This window comes from Callospermophilus lateralis, chromosome 9 (assembly GCF_048772815.1).
Source record: "Callospermophilus lateralis isolate mCalLat2 chromosome 9, mCalLat2.hap1, whole genome shotgun sequence".
NCBI classification, from domain to species: Eukaryota; Metazoa; Chordata; class Mammalia; order Rodentia; family Sciuridae; genus Callospermophilus; species Callospermophilus lateralis.
This window is the reverse complement of record NC_135313.1, coordinates 74,484,067-74,507,010: the sequence shown is the minus strand read 5'-3', so window position 1 is coordinate 74,507,010 and position 22,944 is coordinate 74,484,067. Positions and strand designations below refer to the sequence as shown.

Genomic DNA, 22,944 nt, shown 5'->3' with positions numbered 1-22,944 from the left:
TATACAGCAGCTCATAGTTGCACAGGTGTCAGTCCAAAGACAGCTGTCTCCATTCCTCAGGGCTCCAGGTGAGGCAGAACGTCATGGAAGAAGAGTGTGGTGGAAGGAAGCATCTCAAGACAGGATCAGGAAGCAGAGAGAGAGGCCAGGCTCAGCTCACCAAATATCTATCCCAAAGGTACTCCCCCAGTGACACACAACCTCCAGCCAAGCGCTACCAGCCTGCAGTTACCATTCAGTTAATCCCTGTCAGGGAATTAATTCACAATTGGATTAAGGCTTTCATAATCCAATAATATCACCTCTGAATGTTCTGGCATTGTTTCATACATGAGCTTTGGGGGCATACTTAATGTCTAAACCATAATAATTGTCAAGCCGCAATCTACAATTATGACTGAGAATGGGGGTTCACACCTTTTTCCAAGTGACTCGGAAAGGTGGATTGCAAGTTGGAGGCCTGCCCAGCAATTTAGTGAGATGCTCACCAAAAAGACCCTGTCTCAAAATAAAATAAAAAAGGCTTGGAGTGTGTTTCAGTGGCAGAGTTCACACACACACACACACACACACACACACACATGTATTCTCTCTCTCTCTCTCTCTCTCTCTCTCTCTCTCTCTCTCTCTTCTCATAAAAGGAAATCTCCAATTTTACTATGTAGTAGTCATACAATTTTAATGTTCTTAAAATTTTGCAAAGTTTTCTGCAACACTGCCTTGCAGAACATCTCTTAACTTGGAAAACATTGAATACTTGGGAGGAAAAATAAATGCAAAACTAAGTATTACATTTACAAAAAAGGAGATGATATTAAGATTAATGAATTCATGAAAACATTAGTAAAATACTTTATTAAATCTCTTTAGATTATTATTCCAAAGAAGATAATAGAGCTTAATATGACTCAAGTCAAAGAAAATTACTTTCAAATTTTTAGTCTAATATAAACTTAAAAACTATTTCCATTTGCATTTTAAAATTCTAAAAGTAGAATGTATAAGACTACAATCTATTATTAGCTTATGAAATATTTTACTGAAAAGTTTATATAACTGAAAAAAGACATTTATGCATTTTTGCAATGATAAGAGTTATATTTTATCGGTGCCAGGTATTTTCTATGTATTATAATATTTATTTCCTCACCATAATACAATAAAGTAGCTAAACTTACTTATTGTACCCTCCAAGAGGAGAGTAATTTATCAAAGGTCATATGAGTGGTATATGATGGATCTAGAATTCACACTCGGGTGGATAAGTCACATGAATTAAAATGGTAATCAGTATCTTCATTTCTTTATAGCTTTTTGCCTAATGCTTTTTAGATATTAATAAGACATTTTGGGAAAAAAATGTTCAAAATATCTTTGTTTATATAATCTTATGTAGTTATGGGCTAATATATCCAGAAGTTCAAATTATGAAAGTTTTATATGTATATGTTAAGAAATTTAATTATCATCTAAAGAACTCCATACTATTTCTCACAGAATTCTTTCCTTAGATTTTTGGGAGATTTTATAAAACCTAAGAACTTCAACTTATCAATAGAAAAAAGAGGACATTCCCAAGGACATCTGAAGTGGCACAAAGGAGGATCATGTTAGTTATCTGTTGATATGTGCTACAGTACCACAAACTTGGTGGCTTATAGACACACAGATACACATGCATTTATTATCTGTCAATTTCTGTGGGTTAGGCATCCAGGGGTGGCCCAGCTGGGGACACTGATCAGGGCTCCTCCTATGGCTGCTGGGGAAGCAGTCTCACCTCAGGGCTTGACTGAGGAAATGTTTCCTTCCAAGTTTATGTGATCATCATTAGAGTTTAGTTTGCAGATTGCAAGAGGGACGTTTTTAGTTTCTTGCTAGCTATGAGAAAAGTCCTGCTCTTTGGATTTCTCCATGGGGCTGCTTGCCACAAGGCAGTTTGTTTCACCAAAGCCAGAAATGCAGGAAGTCAAACACAGTATCAGATAGTAAGGTGCAAAGTACAATTACACATAATGTCATCACAAGTTATACCCCATCACTTTTGTTCTTTGTCTTGATTAGAAGCAAGATGCGGGTCCTCCTCACACTTGATGGAAGGAACTGCATGATTTTGAGCCACCCTAGAGTCTCTGGTACAAAAATATAATACAGAAATAAATAGGTGAATAATCCTCAGGAATAGCCAAAGAAAAACATTTTTTTTTTAATCAACATGTCCCCAAACAATAAAACTAGGTGACATTTCCCATCATGCCCAGTGCTCCCCTGGGTATGTCATTTTACTTATCTCGAGACCTCAACTCAAAGGTCACTTCCTCAAACAGCCTGATCTTCCTCTCCCTAACCCCCAGTGGATCAGTTACTTACCCTATGCTTTTTTTACCCTGTATATTTCTCAAATATATTTGTCATTACAATTGTTGATTTTCATTCGTGTTGTTTGATTACATATGTACAGATTAAGTTGATGACGGAAGAAACTATATGTGGTTGTTGTTGAATAGTGTATCCCGACTACACAGCACAGTTTTTAACACAAAATGAGAAACAATTAAAAGTGTTGTAAGGAGGAACAGATGTTCAGGGCACTAACTTGGAGTCAGGAATCCCATGTTCCAGTGCAAGATCTTTCATTTTCTTGTGCTACTTCACCCAAGTCCAATCAAGTTTCTGAGCCTCAGGCTTTTCATCTGCAAAAGGTCATTTCTAACACATACAGAATTTTGATACAATTTTTTGATTTTAAACTATTACTAATGAGTAAACTTCTACTGCATTGAAATTCTTCCTCCCTCCTTCTCTGACTTTTCTGGTCATTTCCTTCTTCATTTTGACCAGTGGTTTTGAAGGATTAGCCTATTTGCAACAGGCAAAATCAGCAGACCGCAGAAGTGAAATAAGAAGCTTCAATGAACATTTGTGAAATGCATGTATTTTAAGAAAGACTCCTGGATGTTCTATATATTTGATTTTATATATTTGAATATTCCAGGCATGTTATAACTCAAAATGTATTTATTTCCACTACACAAATCAAAACCTCAACCAACCAAACAAAAACTGTATTAAATGCATCCTACTTTCAAGATGTTGGTCTCCGACTCTCCTCTTGAGCCATCCAATACCCTTATGGGCCCAAAGCATTTGTTAAATTAAATATTAGTCCAGTCCTAGGCCAATAACATCTTCAGAAAAATGCAAACTCTAAAAATAAAAAAAGAAGAAAGGAATGTTAGAATTCCTATGCAGTATTTGAATTAAACCACCATGTAGGAGAGTATTAGCATCACAATAGTGCAGCTGACACACTTGGCTTCTTTTCATCATGACTGAATATTGACTTTATTTAGTAACTGCTGAGATCTTCTCCTGCCTAGCAGTGTTGACTCTGCTTTGTGAACTCTATCTTATATATGTAATAAATAAACGTTGCTTTGTTTTCAGTTTCCGTTATTTGACATGACAGTGCTATAAGAAGATAGATACTGCATGGGAAACCCAGGAGCAAAATTTTACTCCACCATTTCCAAAAAGCATAAGTCAAATTCATGCTTATTGAAATTTGTGTCATTGGTTGTGCCATAGTAACAGTGCACAGTGTCCCTGGGGTGACTAATGTCTCTCCTGTAGCCTTTTCCAGCTCATTCATTTATAGTAGTTTAGGACAGATGGAGGAAATTAGTTGACAATAGAGTCCAAGAATAATTTTACAATTGGTTGTTCACATCAGAATCAACGTACTTTTTAGAACAGCTTTTCGTTCTTCTTTTAGAACACCATTTTCTGCCATGCTGATTGGTATGTCTTAACAGAGACTGTGATTCTGAAATTTGTGGTATGTTGTTGTTGTTATTGTTGTGAATGTGTGGTCAGAATCACCCTGGTGCACAAATGTAGGTAGGAAAAATGGCAAGTGCAGGAAGTGTGGAGCTTCAGCTTCATTTTTATTAGATGTTTGGAGTAGAAAAATCCTTACATTGAGACCCTAAATGATAGCAGCAGGAGTACAGATCCAAGAAATCTTGAAAGTGATCTATGGTGTTCCTCTCACTAAAGGGCATCTGGGTCAAAGGAAGTGATTGTTTTCCCACACCAGACAGCTGATAGACAACAGAAGTGCACAGGCTCAGAAAACAACTAGCCTGCTCCTCTGTTAGGAAAGTGTGTGCCTCTTGAAATTCTCATTCACGTTAAACAACAAACATTATCAGTAACATTCAACAAGCCCTTGCTATGCATCAAGTCTTGCCTGAGTGTTTTGCTCATTAACTCATTTAGTAATCACAATGACACTTAGAGGAAAGTGTTATTATTATGTCCATGTAACAGGGGAAGATATGAGGCCTTATGAGGTTACATCAATTGCCATACCATTGCCAAACTAAATGTGTGCTCCAGTACATGGAAATAGTGATCACAAGCAAGCTTGGCATGTTTATTACATAGGTTTAAACATTGAAAGGATTCATTGTGAGAAAGTTTCTTCAAAATAAGCAGAACTAAGGTCATGAATATGAGCAGCCCGATTATCAGCTTGCGCCCATAACTTTCTACCCACAAGCAGCTGGCGTTTGAACCTCAAGGTCAAGGACTGAATACTCTGTGATTGGCACAGAATCTTCTGTTGAACAGGGCATCAACATAGCAACTGGGCAGTTTCAGATCCACGCCTTCACACAGAGACTTCCTAAGAGAGGCATTGTCTGTGTCACAGGACAGTTCAAGATCCATAATTCAGTCTCTGCCCTTGAAGACCATTTTCTTGGTTTAATTAAAGCAAATGATAAGAGCTATTTTTTTTTTCTACTAAAGCTTTTTCTTAATGGAATCAGTTTGGATCTAGTGACTAATATCTTTGGTTAGATATAGAAAATACAATGAGAGCTGCATTTCTCACAGTAATTTAAAGGAGCATGTTTCAAATTCCGGAAAAAGGCAAGTAAATTTGGAAAATGCTAATCTACTTTGGTTGTTCACAGTGCATGTTAGCATAGTAAAAGTTCTCAGAAATCCTGTAGGAAAGATTTGTTTGCTCATTGTTTCCATTAAAATATGGCAAGATTATAATGTTTAATTACTGATTCTTATCTAAGTTTCCACCTTTTGCAGTATCACCATTGTGCAATATAACATTACCAAAAAAAAATTATCCATACAAAATATAACAGAAAACTTCCTTTTCACCTAGGATTATAGTATGCCTACTAAATAAAATCTTTTAGATATAAATTCATGCAGATGCAGCTTTTTGTACAACCATGTACAAGCATTTTTATACATGCATAAATATTTTTGAACAATTAAAATAATTAATCAAGCTACTTCACATTTGAAGGCTGAAAAAGTTACAAGTGTGTATGTGTTTTCCATTCAGTATCATTCTGACTGCGATCAGGTGGGTGACAGTGTAGAATTTCTTAAAATGACGATCCATTTTGTCTCAAGATTTTATTCTAAGTTACAGAAACCACTCAACAAATTTTTATCTTGCTGCTTTCTTGATTTTACCAGAAAGAATCAAAGGAAAATTTTTAATAATCAGGATGCATTTAATTGTCCATTGATTTCAATAGCCATTAACTAATTACAGAAAGTACAATTGGCCAGTGATTCCACAAAGAGGAAAAGAAATTGTACATACTTAGGCAGTAATAACTCAAGTATGATTACCTTCTCCTCAGCAACAATTGTAAAATGCCGTTGATTATTGACTCCATCACCGTGTCAGAGATGTTACAATAATGTCTCACAGAACTGAAGAAACAGTTGAATCTAGCTTCCTGCACAGTAATTATAGAACACAATTTGTGAGGCACTTTATGGGTATATTTTGATTCCTCAGTCAATTATACACTGAAATATCCTAGCTTATATTTAATTGTCAAGCCAATACAGGAAATTCCAATTATATCGTATTATATTATTAATCATTTATTTCTATGAATTCGAGTTTGTCAGGCTCTTGGATCATCATATTGATCTGTCAGGACAGAGATAATTTGCCAAGTGGTTCCCATCCTTTGAAGGTTGATAATGATCATGGTTAGTACTACCACTCAGAGAAAGATTTCTTGGTGGAGCTGTTTCCCGCTTTCTCAAGTTTTATGACCCCATTCAAGTATTATAGAAAAGAACATGGATTTTGATATTAGAAAGAAGTGAATGACTTCGAACCCTGCCACTAGAACAATTATACTATTTTCTGCTATTTCTATGGTTAACTTTAGCAATTTATGTAACCAAAGACTTAATTTCATTCTTTTTCTAATTTTATTTTTATTTTTTGTACTCAGGACTGAATCCAGGGCACTTTACCACCAAGCTTCATCCCCAGTATTTTTTTTATCATTTTTATTTTTGAGACAGGGTCTTGCTATGTTGTTAGGGGTCTTACTAAGTTGACAAAGCTGGCCTCCAACTTGTGATTCTCCTGTTTCAGCCTCCTGAGTTGCTGGAATTTCATGCATGCCCAGTTTCATCCTTAAATTATAAATAATAGGGATATTAGAGATATTTAATGAGAAAGAATATACAAATGTGTTTACTATAGAAATAAAATCTCTTAAATCATATTTTAACTCTTTTTTCCAACACCATGCTTTATTATGGTTTTATTACTTGGCTAAATGAATGAATGATTGTCCTGTTTTCAAACATACTTTGATATAGTGTTCTAAATTCATGTGGTATACTGGATAGACTGTAGAAGGATATGTCAGTTATAAAATTAGAAGTATTTGTAAGATGAAAACAACATAATAAGTTACTAAGGACAAACACTGTTTTCCCTGTTCCTGGGTTTGTACAGGAAATTGCTCTTGAGATACCTTATAAAACAAAAAGTTATATCATGATGCAATAGTCCAGGACCTCAAGACAACACAGAAAGCTGGTACAATTGCAAGTTTGGGGACACTATCTTATTTTTCTTTATTGATCTGCAATGAACCAATAGCATAATGTCAAATCCTCATTTAGATTTTACAAAAATCAGATAATGACTAAATATAGAGTACTATATTGTATTAAGTTGATTCTACATAAAATTTAAAGTGCCTAGAGGCTGTTAAGCTATAAGGTATATTAGAGATCTACTTAATCAAAGCAAACTGAAACAAGTGAATCACTTTAAAGATGTATCTTTTTATATATACAAGAAAAAGAACAATGAAAGTAAAAAAAAAGACATGGTGATTAAATGAATGAAAATAATATGAGGTAAAACATTTTTACATTTTATGTTGTTTTACTTGTGTTTATATTATATTATTGAAAGATAGAATTGGACATTTTTGATATCTCAGGATACAAAAGTCATTTTCAAATATATCAAGGGCAGAGCAGAAGATTGTTATCATTTACAACATTAAAACTAAAACACTTTGTACTATTAAAAATTCTCTAAAATTGAAATATTTGCAACAAATACACCAAATTTGCTTGTATCAAGAGTTCCCATTAAGATAGGAATGGATAAAGATGATGAGAAATATAAATAGAATGGAGTTTTATTAAGCTGCAAAGAAGAATGAAATTATGTTATTTGCTGATAAATGAACAGAACCGAGGTCCACAATGCAGTTTATCAAATCTATAGATCAATGAACATAGAGAACTGACTGTATATAACTACAAGCCTTAAGACTTCTAGAAATTAATGAAATAATGGTAAAATAAAAATTTTATAAAGATATTATTGGTTGTTAGGTCTAAAATTTAAAATAAATTGAATGTTCATCTATAGTTGAGTAATTAAATGCATTATGACTAATTTGTAAAATAGAATTCTATAGAAACATTGAAATCAAAGGTTACAAGAGATTGGGCATTTGGAGAAAGTGGATTAGGGTAGCTGAATTTCATCAGTGCACTCTATATGCATATGTTGAAATGTCATATGGAATCCCATTAATATGAACAATTGAAATGTTAATCAAAATATTCTTTTAAATTTAAAAGTCTCATTATATATCTTAAATATATATTTAAGTTTCAGAAGAGTTCAAGTGTGTATAGTATGAAAAGAGTTCAAGTGTGTATAGCTTTGAAAGTGTTTATGACATACTCTGTTAGGAAAAAGCAGGTTGCAAATGCATATTATATTATGAATCAATTTTTACAAAAAAAAATAAAACTTGTATCTACTAAATAAAGAAGTTTAGAAAAATTATTAATATAAGATAAATATAAACATTACAGGTGACTTTAAACTTTTTTATGTTCATTTATAATTTAGTTTCATCTGCAATGAATATATACTTTTCAAATAATTTTAATGTGAGTCATCAAATTATGTGATGTTCACAAATATAGCATAAAAATCTCACTATTATGTGTGATTACAAGTCATCCTTGAAAAATTAGAGAAATTTAGAATTATTAATAAATTAATTGCACACAAATATTTTCTTTCTACTGGGAGAAAAATAAAACCAAAAAATGAAAACAGAATGTACACAAGTAGATGAATAGCATCATCAGTAGATTCATATTTCTTTTGCAGTTTCCATAAAATATGTGAGTGAGGGAGCTGGTGACTACATATACTTGCTGCTCCAGCTGAAGTGTTCAGTACTGCCCTGAAGTTCCTGACTTAGCATAATTTCCTGAAGACTGTAGATTTTATACTCCATTTTCCTAAATGATATCAAGTTGACCTTTATTTTAAAATGCTACTATTCATATTTAGTTTCCTTATGAAGGAAACATATTTAGTTTCCTTATGAACTGAAGCCAAGCAGTTGAATATAAGATCTTTAATGTCAAATGGAACTGAAGTTTGAGGTAACTACCTAGAAAATTCAGCTTCAAGACCTGTTCTAACTTTCAACTATATCAGACAGAATTAAATAAACTGCAAAGCTGGCTGATATTTGGTTCTTTGGTATGATACAGCTCTCTACGGAAGATATGACCTTTATAAAATTCATTATCTCATTCTTATTCCATTAAAATTAAATCAAGGTAATAACAGTAAATGATATATTCAATAAATAATCATTGTGTATTATTAGCTGAGATGGGCTACCAGCCTGTTATGCAGTTCTGTCTAGTGGGAGCTTAGGAACCTGGGTATTTTGTATGCATATACAAAATGGACATATTAAATTGAAAAAGTAGATTAAAGTTTTAAAAAACAACAAAAATTCCAAGTAATCTCCTATACTTCTGATATGTATAGTAATTAAATAGTATAGAATTCAATAATCACCAACTGACTTTAACATGGCTTATTTTTATCATTATTGTCACATTTGATAATAATATATATAAAAATCTACATCATTACTCATAAAGACATTAAGGAAAATTATTAAAAGTAAATAATAAAATGAAGGATGATTTTCTATTTATGTTAAATTTAGAAAGTTTCAAAGAATAAATTCTTAGCCAGGCATGGTAGCACACACCTGTAATCCAAGCAGCTTGGGAGGCTGAGGCAAGGGGATTGTGAGTTCAAAGCCAGTCTCAGCAAAATCGAGGCACTAAGCAATTCAGTAAGACCCTGTCTCTAAATAAAAAATAAAAAGGGCTGGGGAAGTGGCTCAGTGGTTGAGCACCCCTGGGTTCAATCCCCGATACCAAAAATAAATAAATAAATTCTTAAACAGTATAGCTGGTATACTCCTATAATGTGCAAATATATTATTAATATCACATCATTTATATAAAAATATTTATGATTAACTTCATAGTTTTGACTTTTGCTTAAGAAAGGAATGGGAGCCTTCTTAGTTCTTTGTATCAATTTTTTTTGAGTAGCAAAAGGAAGGTACTGTTTTTATTTTTCTCAGATTCTTGCTATTTCATTTATTTCCATTTGAGTTGGTTTTAGTGGCAGTATTATATATATATATATATATATATATATATATACACACACACACACACACACACACATATATATACACACACACATACAGACATAAAATTTTAGATTTTTATTAACATTTTCATATTTTTATATTGGCAATTATTTTAATATGTAAATTATATTTTGTCTACTAGATGTACAATTGATTTATTTAAGCATTCTTTATAGAAGGAAAATAGTTTCCCCTTTTCTCCACTTTAAGTTATTCTGCAAAAGATACTTTTATCCATTAGATTGTAAGCTGTAGTGTGCAATCAGGGCATTTGTTTTTTATACCTTGATTATAGAAAACTAGAATTCTTAGAATTACTAGGTCTGTACTAGGGAAGTACTAACTGGGAATATTATGATCTTCCATGTAATAGCTATTTAAAATTTAAAACATGATTGCTCTAAATATATGAATTTAATACTACCATGCAATGTGTTTAAAGATGATTAATAAAGGAAAAGTTATTAAATAAAATAGAATAACCCATAAGTGTTATCAGTTTTCTGTTAATCAAACCACAAACCTGGAGTTAATTAAAATACACTTTTTCTTATTATACATTTTTATCTCATCATCAAAGTCTTTTAGGGCTTTTGTAAGTCTCATTGAAAGACTTGCCTTAAAAACTGTCAACTTATATAAATTGTCTTTGCAAAAAGTAATAATGTATTAAGATTCCTTCAGTTGCAATCATCCTTTCCTGTCCAAGTCTATTTTTGCCATAGCATGTATCATTCATATATATATATATACATATAAAATCTTTAGTATAATATAAAATCCATAGACAAAGGTGGTTAGTTTTGTTTGTTTATAAATGTATCCACAATATCTAGAATAAGTGCCTTGTATGTAGTTGGACTACAGCAAATATTGGTTGAATTAATCATGATTTGACCTCTGGGCCCACTTTCTCTTTCTCCTCCCTTCCCTTCCTCCCTCCCTCCCTCCCCATACACACACTTCTGGTTATTTATCTTACTCCTCAAGGTGTCTCTGTCCAAGGCCTTCTCTATAGAGTATCTCCATAAGCTCAGGTTTAAATCATCTTTGTAGGTACCAATTCCAGAGGAAATAGAGCTTTAAATTTCTGATGGTACAAACAGCTTCTTGGAGTAAACTTGTATTAGGTTCTCACAGGCCCATTCATGAGCCAATCATTACTATCTGTTTGTATATAAGGTTGATAAATGAAATGCTCTGATTATCTTGAGTGCTAATCATATTCTGGTCTCAGCAACATCCTCCATGAGCTTGTCTGAACTGCAGACTGAAAGGCCCTCCCTGAGACCAACCAAATCAGAATTTTCATTTTATCAAGACTCTCTAGTAATGTGAATTTTGTCTGTACACCTAGATGGAGCTAAAAGGTTAGGAAGGGGAATGAGAACAGCCTCTCCCAAAGCCAGGGAGGGATGTCTACTCAAAGAAAACTAATGCTTTTACCAGAAGTCAGATGAATATCAGACATGCAAAAACAACAGATATACGTTATGATAAATACTAGATATTAAGCAATTGTTATATTCCAGGCACTGTAGTAGGCCTTTTGCAGACAATATGTCCTATTCACAATATATTACAAGGTATTTTCAATAAGATATCTTAAACTTCAAGAGATTAAAAAAATGTCCAAAATCTTGTAATAAAGGAAATCAGCAAATTAATCTGTCATATAATATTAGGGTTAGTGCTATGGAGAAAAATTAAGTAAGTTAAATAGAACATGACCAAGGATGATGCAAGGAAGCAATCAACTTCGATAAGATCAGGGTAAACCTGGATAAGTAAAGTTTGAGGAAAGACTTGGAACAAGTAAAGGACAATTCCTGAAAGTCCCAAAATAATACTAGTCCAGACAGGAGGATAATTACACACCTTGAATAAGAAATGAGCTTGGTGTGTTTAAAGAAAAGCAAAACAAGGATGAATTCAGAGAGATAGCCAAGAGCCATTTCAATGAAGAGTCTCCAGGCAATCAGTAAGAGATGTTTAGTTATTCTCAGTACAATGGAAAATCACTGGATGCATAGGAGCAGGGAAGTAACATAATTTTATTTGTATTTTGAATAAGTTGCCTAATGAGTAGGCATCAGTGAATAAAAGATAGATCGAGAAATGTAAAATGTTGAGAGTGCTAGTTGGGAGGCCTTTTCAATGCTGGTCTATTAAGGGTTTGCCAGCATGCCGCTAGGGTAGCTTTCTGCTCAGACGGTGTGAGCTGCCTGAGAAATAGAAAGTCTGATATAATTAGAAAGAAATAAGAGACAGAGCCAGAAATTAGGTATAAAAGAGAAGCAGAGTGCCTGATAGTTCCTCCAGTCCTGAAAGAAGATGGAACTCAACAACTAAAAAAATGCTTCATTTCTTTATTTAAAGGAAAGCACATCAAAGGCAGGTTTCAGCAGGAGGACTCTTGCTTCTCAGTGTGACAGGATTCTTGCAGCAAACAGGTTGACTGGCATCTTGGCAAACCACACCCATCTCTAAAAGGCTGTGTGACTGTGTGGCTCCAGCAGGTCATCCCATCTCTGTTGCAGTGCTGAACTTTGATGAAGTGAATTAGGAAGTCACACGTATTGGGCAGTCTCAAACCAGTAGAGCTGTCCCTGGGAGTTCCCAGATACCAGACTTTCCTGTCTAATGGCTTCCACTTCATTTTTAGTTCACACACAGTTCAAGGATGTCTCCCGGGACTGATCTAAGAGATGAGAGGATAGGACCAGTATGGAAGCAGTAGAGGACTAAGGATATATTGTGAAGGGATAACTAGTGGCAGTTGTTAATGAATTGCAAGTGTGGGTGTGAGATAAAGAGAATTATCTGTCTTAGCCCAGTGAAAAACTGATGGCTATTTGAGCTAATAATGGAAATGGAGAATCTTGGAGACAGAACATGTTATAGAATCATATTTTAGATTTGCCATTCTTGAGATACCTATTAGATATTTCAATAAAATTGTTGCATAAGCAATTGAAAAACAATTTGGGGGAGGTTTGGGTTGGAGATAAATGTTTGGAAACAAGTAAGATGGCATTTCCAGGCTAATTCCAGGTCTGCCTGGCACAGTCCCAGGCACAACAAAGGGTCCTGCTGTCTTGCAGCTGCACATGCTGGGATACAAGACTTCTCAGTCCTTATAGGAGAAGGAAGGAGACCTGTGGTATCTCATGGCTGTTCTTCTGTCTTTAAGACTGCAAGTGACTTTGTCCATTTCCCCCCACAGTTCATTGACCAGGACCAACCAGATGCCCTTACCTAAATGCAGGTGCCTAGGAAATGTGACCTGAATGGAGTATTTGGTTAGCCCTGCTGTCTTTTCATAATATTTCACTTCTGAATAGTAAAATAGGGAACCTGGAGGGGGAAAAATTCTCATCAAATATAGAAATAAGATTACAATATTATTTCGCATTTCTAAAAGTGATTATACCATAATTGGGATTAAGACAAAATCCCAGTTTGTGTGCCAGTGCAAAGGGGTAGCATAGGTAGGGAAGGTCAAGAAGGCTTTACCTTTCCTCAGTAATTTCTTTGAATCTCTACCAACTGCCCATTGCCAAGGTGAGTAATTAATGTTTTCTGTGGACCACTGTAAAATGATATGCAGGTGAGTCTTCTTCAGACATGACTTCCTGTCAGAAAACTACTCATAAAACATGCCTAGGAAAAAAAAATCTGAAGCCAGGATTACTAAATCTTCATATGAAAAGAGGAGAATGCTGTTATTAAATAAGCCATCTCAATTAAATTTATTCACTTCAAAAATGGAACCAGAACAGCAAAAGTAACTGTTGAATTAAATCCTCTGAGACAATGACTCAGACCAGTGGCATCTCTTTATGTATAATGAAGCTCATTTCAACCGTCACAACACAGTAAGATATTCTTTTAGTGATCAAAATACAAAATTGTTTTTGAGCCTCTTCATTTGAAGGTTACACTCCAGATTGGAAGTTCTGAATAGAAAGATTTTGAAAGCAAATATTATCAATTTCAAAAGGTCCAAAGACCTTGTTATTTTTGTCCAAACACCAACTGAAGAGATCAATATCTTTTTTGGAAGGAAATGATTTTGCTGTTTAAGCGTAATCAAGAATGCTTTTCAACTATATTATGCCATTTAATTTTGAAAAAAAGATTGAAGAGATGAAGGAGATGGAGCTAGTTGGTGATAGAATTTGAGAATTTTGCTACTTTTGAAAGTAGTAAACTAATAATTTGGGATTAGTCACAGACATTCAGTTTGTCAAAACAATGGCTGCATATTTTATTGGGTGATTTATTGGCTCTACTGGTTGGTCTGGATACCCTAAATAATGGGTCTCCTTTTTTTTTTTTTCCTGTGCCTGGTTGCTTGCTGGACTTAAATGATCTAACATTGAAAACAAGTGAAAGTTAGATCACATATGTGCAGTTCATTGTAAGGATCATATTCATATAAATTTCTCATAAAATCTACAGATGGTGAACACATTTTAGGGAAAATATAAAGATTAGCAAAAATATTGAAAATTTTAAAAAGAAAAACAGATAACATTATTGCATAGTTCTGTTAAGCTTTGATTATAGTTACTAAATTAATACCAATTTACATTTAGTTGATTAATTATTTGATATAAGAATTACCAGTACTTGGTGATAAATATTTGCATTTAAAAAGTCATAACCAATGGAAGAACTGTTTTTGCATCTATTTCATGTGATAATTGTATGTGTACTAAGAAAACCAGTATAATAGCAGATGCACATGCAATTGAATTTGATGAAATTATAATGATGAGAACAAAAACTGATAGCAAAGTAAACAGAGTGAAAAGTGCTAAAATGAAAATAGCATCAACTGATTTGTGTTTCTCTGAAAAATTCCAGGTGTTGTCAAAGTGGATTATGGAGATGTGTCAGTCAGAAAAACACTAAGAGAAAATCTGAAGTGTAAGCCTTTCTCTTGGTACCTAGAAAACATCTATCCGGACTCCCAGATCCCAAGACGTTATTACTCACTTGGTGAGGTATGAATTATTTATTTTGGTTAAGTTATAAATATATTTTGCAAATGGGGCAATTTCTATAGGGCTCAATTTTTTTTACATCATGAACAAAATGTTGTAAGGATTTTTAAATAGATCTATCTTAAATAATGTCTTACACCTTTTTAAGAATCATAAAGGTATTCATCAAAGAGAATTTTTTAAAGTGAAGAACAATTTTAATATTTCACAAACTATATTTTTTGTTTATATTTCTAAGCTTTTTACTCACATAAACCTTATGTTTTTAAATTTGGGGGGTACTTCCAGAAGCTTTTGTTTATGTGGATGATAATTAAATATTTACTGTACTGATACCAAGACTGATAATTTTAAATATTATCAATTCATTAAAAATAATATAATAACTAATTGCTTGATAATATAAATAACATTTTTGAAAAATACATGTATTTTCCATATTTTGAAAAATACATGTAATTATACTTTTAAAAGCGTGGGTTGGTAAAATGTCTGGGTTGGTAAAAGATGACTGAATTGTCTTATCTGCTTCAGTGTTCAATCTGTTGACGTATGACACAATTATAACAGCCTCTCAAGAATTTTTGTATCATAGTATTATAGCAGTGGCTTGGCCATCATTGAACATTCTTTTCCAAAATGTGTATTCTATTTAGAAATATATATTTGACTTCATCATAACTACACAAAGATCTATGTAATACATATTTACTTTCTCAAAATAAGAATTATTTCTTTATTAATTGTATCCTCCATATTGGTAATTTCCAACTTAATAGGAATTAGGTTTCTGAATTAGAACTAATTTAATATTGCTGTAGATAAAAGCATCTTAGCAGAATATTATAATGTGTTTTGGAAGTAATTATTAATTAAGCATGGCTTTAAGTTTAATTTAAGTAATTATTAATTAAGCATGGCTTTAAGTTTGTCATTTTAGTAGGTCAGAATGGTAGAGTGTCTGACAGCTAATATGGTTCAGTCTAATACTTGTTTTGGTCATTTGCCTTTTACTGATCTGTAACTTTATAAACATACCTTACTTATTATAACTAGATAACAATGAAAAAACAAATACTTGAACTGAATGAAATCCTAGCTAAATTTCAATGACTATTTTATGTGTCTTATCCATGCCCTATTTGCCACATCTCTACCTCTTCATTAGGAATGTCAATATTTTTCCACAGAACCTTTCAACTTCATACATTTGATTTGAAAAATGTAGTGAAAAGGCTCATGTGCTATAACACTGACTGACCATTTTCTAGACATATGACTTTATTCATGGAATAGCCCTATGCCTCAGAGTATTGATTTTGTTTGTTTATACTGAAGGGTGGTGGTATTGTTATTCACTAATACATGTTACCCCCATGTTAACACTAGACTCACCAGGATTCAAATTCAATGCCCAGATTACATGAGAGTGTTTTTCTAACAATAATACTCTTTGCATATTAATTATTATAACCCATTGAAGATTTCTAGTAGAAGGTCCAGCATTCTCATCTCTTTATTTAAAAGTTTGCTATTCATGAACCTCACTATATGTGAAAAGAGTGTTTCTATTCTTTAGTAGAATTTCCTAAAAAAAAAAAAAAAAAAACAAGTGTGTGACCAGGTGCTATAACAAAACAGACATCAACAGAGAGGACTTTTTTGGATATTCACTAGGGCAACCAGGTAACACTTGAGAAGGACTCAGGCCTGTGAAACAATGAGATGTTTTCTTCCAAATTAAAAATTCAGCTTTGTGCTTTCTTGCACTATACCAAGGAAACCCAATTGATTTCCTTAGAAAGTAAAAATGAAATATAGTTTAGACAAATTTCTTTCTACAACCTACTGATTTTTAATTAATTATCTTCTGTAATGGATCAGATTCTTTAATTTATAGAAGTATTTTTGGGAAAAAAAATTAAAAGAGAGGTTGAGTCTTTCAGGATATCTGAGACACATCCTGAATAGGTAGCATGAGGTATTAGGAAAATCCCAGGGCCTGGAATCAGGCAGAGGAAGTTTCAAATCCTGACCTCAACGTTTAATGTTCAGCACTAGATTTTCAGAAGCTCTGTCAGAAGAATGGAGGTAATAAAGCAAGCTTACACCGATGAATGAAGACAGAGCATCTAGTATCTTGCCTGGTAAGAAGAGATAGCAACCCCAGTATCTGCAGTTACTATAATTACTATAGGTATCATTTACTGAATTTACTGATTTCTTACTATGCTAAAAATCTTCTAGGTGCTTTTAATGATTTATGTTGTTTGAAAGTGACAATAGCTGGGCATGGTGCCTCATGTCTGTAATCCCAGTGGCTTGGGAGGCTGAGAAAGAGGATCACAAGTTAAAAAGCAGCCTTAACAATGTAGCAAGGTTCTAAGCAACTTAGGGAGACCCTGTCTCTAAATTAAAAAAAGACTGGGAATGTGACTCATTAGTAAAGGTCCTCTGGGTTCAATACCAAAAAAAAAAAGAAGGAAAAACAAAATGACAACAACTCCATGACTTTGGAAATTGATAAAAAGAAATGTGATTGTGTTGTGATTGGCTTTTGGTTACTTCTAACTATAGAAGTCAGGACTCAAATTTAACTGCTAGTTTTACTGGAAAACACTGTATTGTCAGAACTGAAAGGAGAAAATAGTTTATTATATTCATTCATTTGAATTGCTTTTATTAAATAAGATCTTAAGGTGAATCCTGTGTCATATGCTGAGGATGCAAAGCCAAATAAAGCCATTCTACTAAAATGAGGGGGGGGGTTATGACAAGACATAATCAAACAGGTAACGAAAATCAGTAGAAATTATAGATGGTTTACCTGAGCTATATGGCATGCTATGGACTATTGTTTTGAAAAACCAAATACATTTTAAGAATATGAAATATATTAAGTTTTGAGGTTTCTGAGATATTGACAATCTATAGTTTTCCACTTTAAAACCAGCTTTAAGCTGGACATGGTGGCACACACCTGTAATCCCAGCAGCTAGGGAGGCTGAGGCAGGAGAATCATGAGTTCAAAGCCAGCTTCAGCAAGGACGAGGTGCTAAGCAATTCAGGGATACCCTGTTTCTAAAGAAAATACAAATAGGCTGGGGATGTGGCTCAGTGGTTGAGTGCCCCTGAGTTCAATCCTTGGTACCAAAAAAAAAAAAAAAAAAAAACCAACTTTAAAGAAATGCAACTCAACATTTGTTTCCATGGAAACAAAAGAGCATATTCACCAAACACTACTTCTCAATTCAATTTTGCATAGCTATTTATAAATAATTTAAACTGGACATATTGATAATGAGTTAGTATGGGGCAGTTAATGGATAACAGTCATTTATTTAAAGTTTTTTTTTCTTGTTTCCTGCCATTAACTATTATTTGAAGAAAGTAAAAGAGCTATATTTCCTTATATTTAAAGGTACTTTTTCTCTAATAGTTAGAGTCTCAAAATTGTATCAGACATCTAAAGAATTGGCCACCAAAACAATGAAATTATTTCTTGGTAGCATGTTCATATATACTTCTCCCTTAATTTCCAGTGAAGTTGTTGAGAATTAACAATTTGTATATTCCTTATACTCAATATTGTTGTACATTAGCAACCATGAACATTTTTCTATGAATTTGTAACTTTCCTTGTTCTTTTGGAAGATACAAAGGCAAATATGGTATGGTATTAAATTTCAGTATTATTATATACCATCACCAAAATAATCATCAGTAAATTATTGATATCGGATAGCTAGATCTTAATATCCTATATGTTTACATTTTACTCAGGCAATTGAAATATTATTTTACCCAGCCCATGAATTACATGCAGTTGCCAATGGGAAGTTAAAAGCTGTTCAATTGCTTTGAACTAAAACCTTTAAGTAACTTAATGAAGCATGTGGTTTTTAGACTCAGTAAGCAGATCATAATGGAATAAGGAGATGGAGCTCTTTGCTGCATTAAATTCTCTCCTAACTAGCCCTTTAGCTTCTGTAGATTTAACATGCCAGTTCTGATCTTGCGAATATAAAAACTAATTCAAGTATAAGATGGAAAAATGGAATTTTAAAATAGAATGCCTAGTCTCAAATTTTTGGGTTATGACAGGATAGTGTACTGAAAAAAAAATTGTGAACTATTTGGAACATAAGAATATCAGAAGGCAAAAAGAAGTAGAGGATTTCTGCAGCCAAGAGACTTAGCTCTTAATGCTTAAATTTGCATTCTCATGTTTTGACATTAGTCTGTGCCTTTTGTATGGTGGACTTGACCTCAGTACTTCTTTGTCCTTTGTATCCTTTAACCATACCTTGCATATATGATATTGTATTTCTTAACATTTTTTAGAACAGATTTAAATAACTAAAAATAGACATCTATGAAGCTGCTAGGCTAAAGGAATTAGGGGCAAAAATCAGTTACTAGCAAATGCAGAAGTTAAAGCGCTTAAAGGTTTACCCTCTTCAATGGTAATCGAGAGATTTATTTATAGATGCACAGTGTTCTTGACCCTTTAATAGGATAACCAGTAAGAAAGCCTCATTTCAGGTGCCTCACATAAATGTTGGCATTCTCTCAGCCCATGATTTATTTCTAAAACATTTGGGACTCATTAGGTCATTTTCATCTCAGATTAGCTGAGTATGGATGTCTTTATGCAAAACATGTTATTCTTCATCAGATGTTAACCTTAAAGAATATTGGGCTGGGTAACTTACTTATGAACAAAATAAGCTATTTTATTACCTGAAAACCTATTTTTCCTTCACATTTCTGATAATGACTGGAATTCATTCTAATTTTATTACTTAAATATGTATTGACAGAGTCAACTGCAGCAAACTATAAGGCAGTTTGGGATTCAGTGAATTCTCCATGAATTTGTGTTGCTGCTGTCATTGTTAGCAACCAAAAATTTTAAAATACGTATTTTTTCTTTATTCTTTACTTTTTTGTAGTAACAATTTTTTTTTAAAATAGCACTATCATTAATCAAGACTATTCTAAATCCCTGTCTGTGCAAGTAAAGTCAGTTTTTACTTGTTAAATATAATGATTTTGCTGACATCCTTCTGATTTATTTAGTTTGGTAAACAGATAATAAACTTAGCATATATCCACCAGGGCAATTATATTATGGAAAATTAATGCTTAACTCTAGAATTCATTACACATGTGCCAATTTCGTTCTTTATGGTGTACAAAAAAAAAGGTAAATGAGGTTGAAATCCATTAAGTAAAAAATTGCATAACATGCAAATAAAGTTTAAGCATGTATTGGTGTAATTATATTTTTTTAAAAAATGCTAGTTTAAGTTCAGATGATCTTATCTTTAGAAAGGATTTTACATATAAGTTTTTGAAATGCAAAAATTGGTAGTGGGATGGGGTGTATATAGTTCTCTTAAAATTGGAGTTCCCTTTGCTGCTTGCTTTTGCAGTCCAGCAGAGGGAGCAAAAGCTAATGAACACACTGTACAAATGTAAAGAATATTAGCAATGATGCTGCTGGCTGGATAAGTAGAAGAAACAGAGAAAAAGGTTTGCTGATTTCAAACATCAAAACATATGTGGGAAAAATACACTCAGGTTTATACCATTAAGAATTGTTTCCTTGCAATAAAAGATTGTGTGCAAACAAAGTAATCTCAAAGCAAACAAAGTTCAAACTATCTTGGCTTTATGCCATACATTCGAAGCTGTGTTATAACATAAAGAATGAGTCGAAAGATTTTTATAGAATTCAGAAATACCAGAAATGTTGTGGTTATTTTGATATAGGTCACAGAACAGATTCTATAAGGACTTCCTAATGAATAAAATTGTTCAAAAATTGGTTGCCTAGATTTTTCTCAGGATTGAAAAATATCCTACATGCCCAAGCAATTGGTGCGAGTGACAAGACCAGGATCTTTTCTTTGCTTAAATATATTTTTTGTGTATGTTCTAAGAATGGCCCCAAACCATTCTTATAAAGGCTTTTGATTTTAAAATCACACATGATCAAACAACTCTAATTATCTTTGTGTTTCAGAAGATGCATATTTTGAGCTTTCTTATATGCTATTATCTTCTGATGTGCAATATGATTTATTTGCTGTGGATTAGCAAAGACCACTAGAGCCCATTTTGCCTTTTGAAGACAGTGTAGTGTATACTAATAGTGCTGGGCTCACTGACTTAAGAACAATCTGATGTGCACTAACCTGCCTTCTGGGTATGTGTGACATTTTTTTTACTCTGGATATCATAGGCCTAATGACAGAAACATTTGGAATATTCCAGAGGAAATGCCCTTTGTACTTTTTAAAACATTTTTAAAATTCTTTATGTTTATATTAGTGTATTATAGCTGTATATAATGTTGGGGTTCATTTTGATATAATCATACATTCATGGAATATAATTTACTCCACTTCAGTAGCCAGTACTACCTCTTTCCTTTCTTTCCTCCCTTCCTCCCTCTATTGCCCTTCTGCTTCCTAAATGTCCCTTCTGTTTTTAAGATGGAAATTGATACCCCAGTTTCCTGATACTCAGTCTTCCACCTTGTTTGTATCTTGGGTCACCCCATTCATCACTAGAAGTCATTCACTTGACCTCAGTCCAACACATGGTACTGGGCATAAAGTCCCTTTGCTTCTAATCTTCTTGACCTGGATTCCCAGGTCTGGCACTAGGCTGCTTTTATAGATCTTGTTCTGTGTGCATGTTGTCACCTTTATCTGGGTGACCTCTGGTTACCCCTATTCAGTTAGAACTCCATCCTTTCTCATTCCTTCTATGCCTTGTCCAGGATTGGTGATTCCAAGACTCTCCATAATAACTTTACATTACTTAATAGGGCAAATTCCTTAACTTAATATTTTTAAGGGAGGTAATAGGTTGGCACATACAAACTATGAACTGTTTCCTACTAAAATAATTACTAAGACAGTAAAATCAAAAACTGATGAACAAAATTGACAATAAAATTAAGTGGCAAGATATGTCAGAGAAAACAATCAAGGAAACAGGGAAACAATGAAGTTAAGTGTCTGATAGAAATGAAGACATAGTTAACACTCAAATTCCCAGTAGCTGCTCATGAGGAATTGTTTCTAGCTAATTCAATAATAGTAGCTGAATCTTGGAGAAGGCTGTTCAGGCAAATGAAGAGTCTACTGTCTGATAATGGAAGGGTCTTAATATCCTGGAATGTATAGATGCTTGAAACGCATTAGTTGAAGCTCTTTCTTCAAGATAAACTTAAAAGAAAAACAGCCCAAATTGAAGCCAGGGGGTAGGGATCATAGGAGCAAAGGAAATGTAAGCTTCAGATAGAAAGAAGAGAGGTAAACAGAGTCAGGATATGTATAAATAAATAGGGGCTTTCTTCATAACTCTTCAAAAACCTATAAGAAATGAAATTCCAGACTTGTAAAGTTAGAAATGGTACCTCAACAAATCCCACTTCAAATATCAGGAAAATGGTTTTTATATAAAAGAAAAAGGAACCAAAAAAATGAAAGAAAGAAAAGAAGAAAGAGTACAACTGGATGAGTGCTAATTAGCATGGATAGTAAGGGGTGCAGTACTGCTGCAAATGATGTAAGCACACCAGTGCTTTAAGATCATAAGTCAGAGAGAAATGCAGCCTGATTCTTTTAAAGATGCTAAAACAAATGCTGTAAATAATAGGATATAGAAGATAACAGTATAAATCAAACTTAGGAAAGCTCTGAAATTAGCTCTTGAAGGCAAGAGTTAGAAATTAAAGAATAAATTATTCCAGAAATGACCAGTAAACTTCTGAGAACATGTGATCAGTAATCTTAAGAGAAAATGTTATATAAATTTTAGAAGAAAAAGAAAAGGAATTTTTTTAAATAAAGAAGAGATTTAAAATAATATTGTTTGATCAAAATGACATACACAGAAAACAAGCAACAAGATCCAAAATAATATTTCCTAAACAGGAAAACCAAAGTAATGAAACAAAATGAACATTAATGATTATAATTTAAGTAAACTTTCCTGAAAATAAAAGTGGTACTACATGATAAAAAGGAGCACTACATACCTGA

The 22,944-nt window shown here is 33.2% G+C and overlaps 1 protein-coding gene across 2 annotated transcripts in view; it reads left to right on the top strand.

Annotated features, from left to right (window-relative positions):
* The window catches only part of Galnt13 (polypeptide N-acetylgalactosaminyltransferase 13), a 434,224-nt gene that overhangs the window by 364,029 nt on the left and 47,251 nt on the right, over positions 1–22,944 (top strand). For both annotated transcript variants that reach the window (XM_076866162.2, XM_076866161.2), the window contains exon 8: positions 14,742–14,881. In XM_076866162.2, coding sequence (XP_076722277.1) covers positions 14,742–14,881 — 140 coding nt within the window. The remainder of the gene's footprint in view (positions 1–14,741; positions 14,882–22,944) is intronic.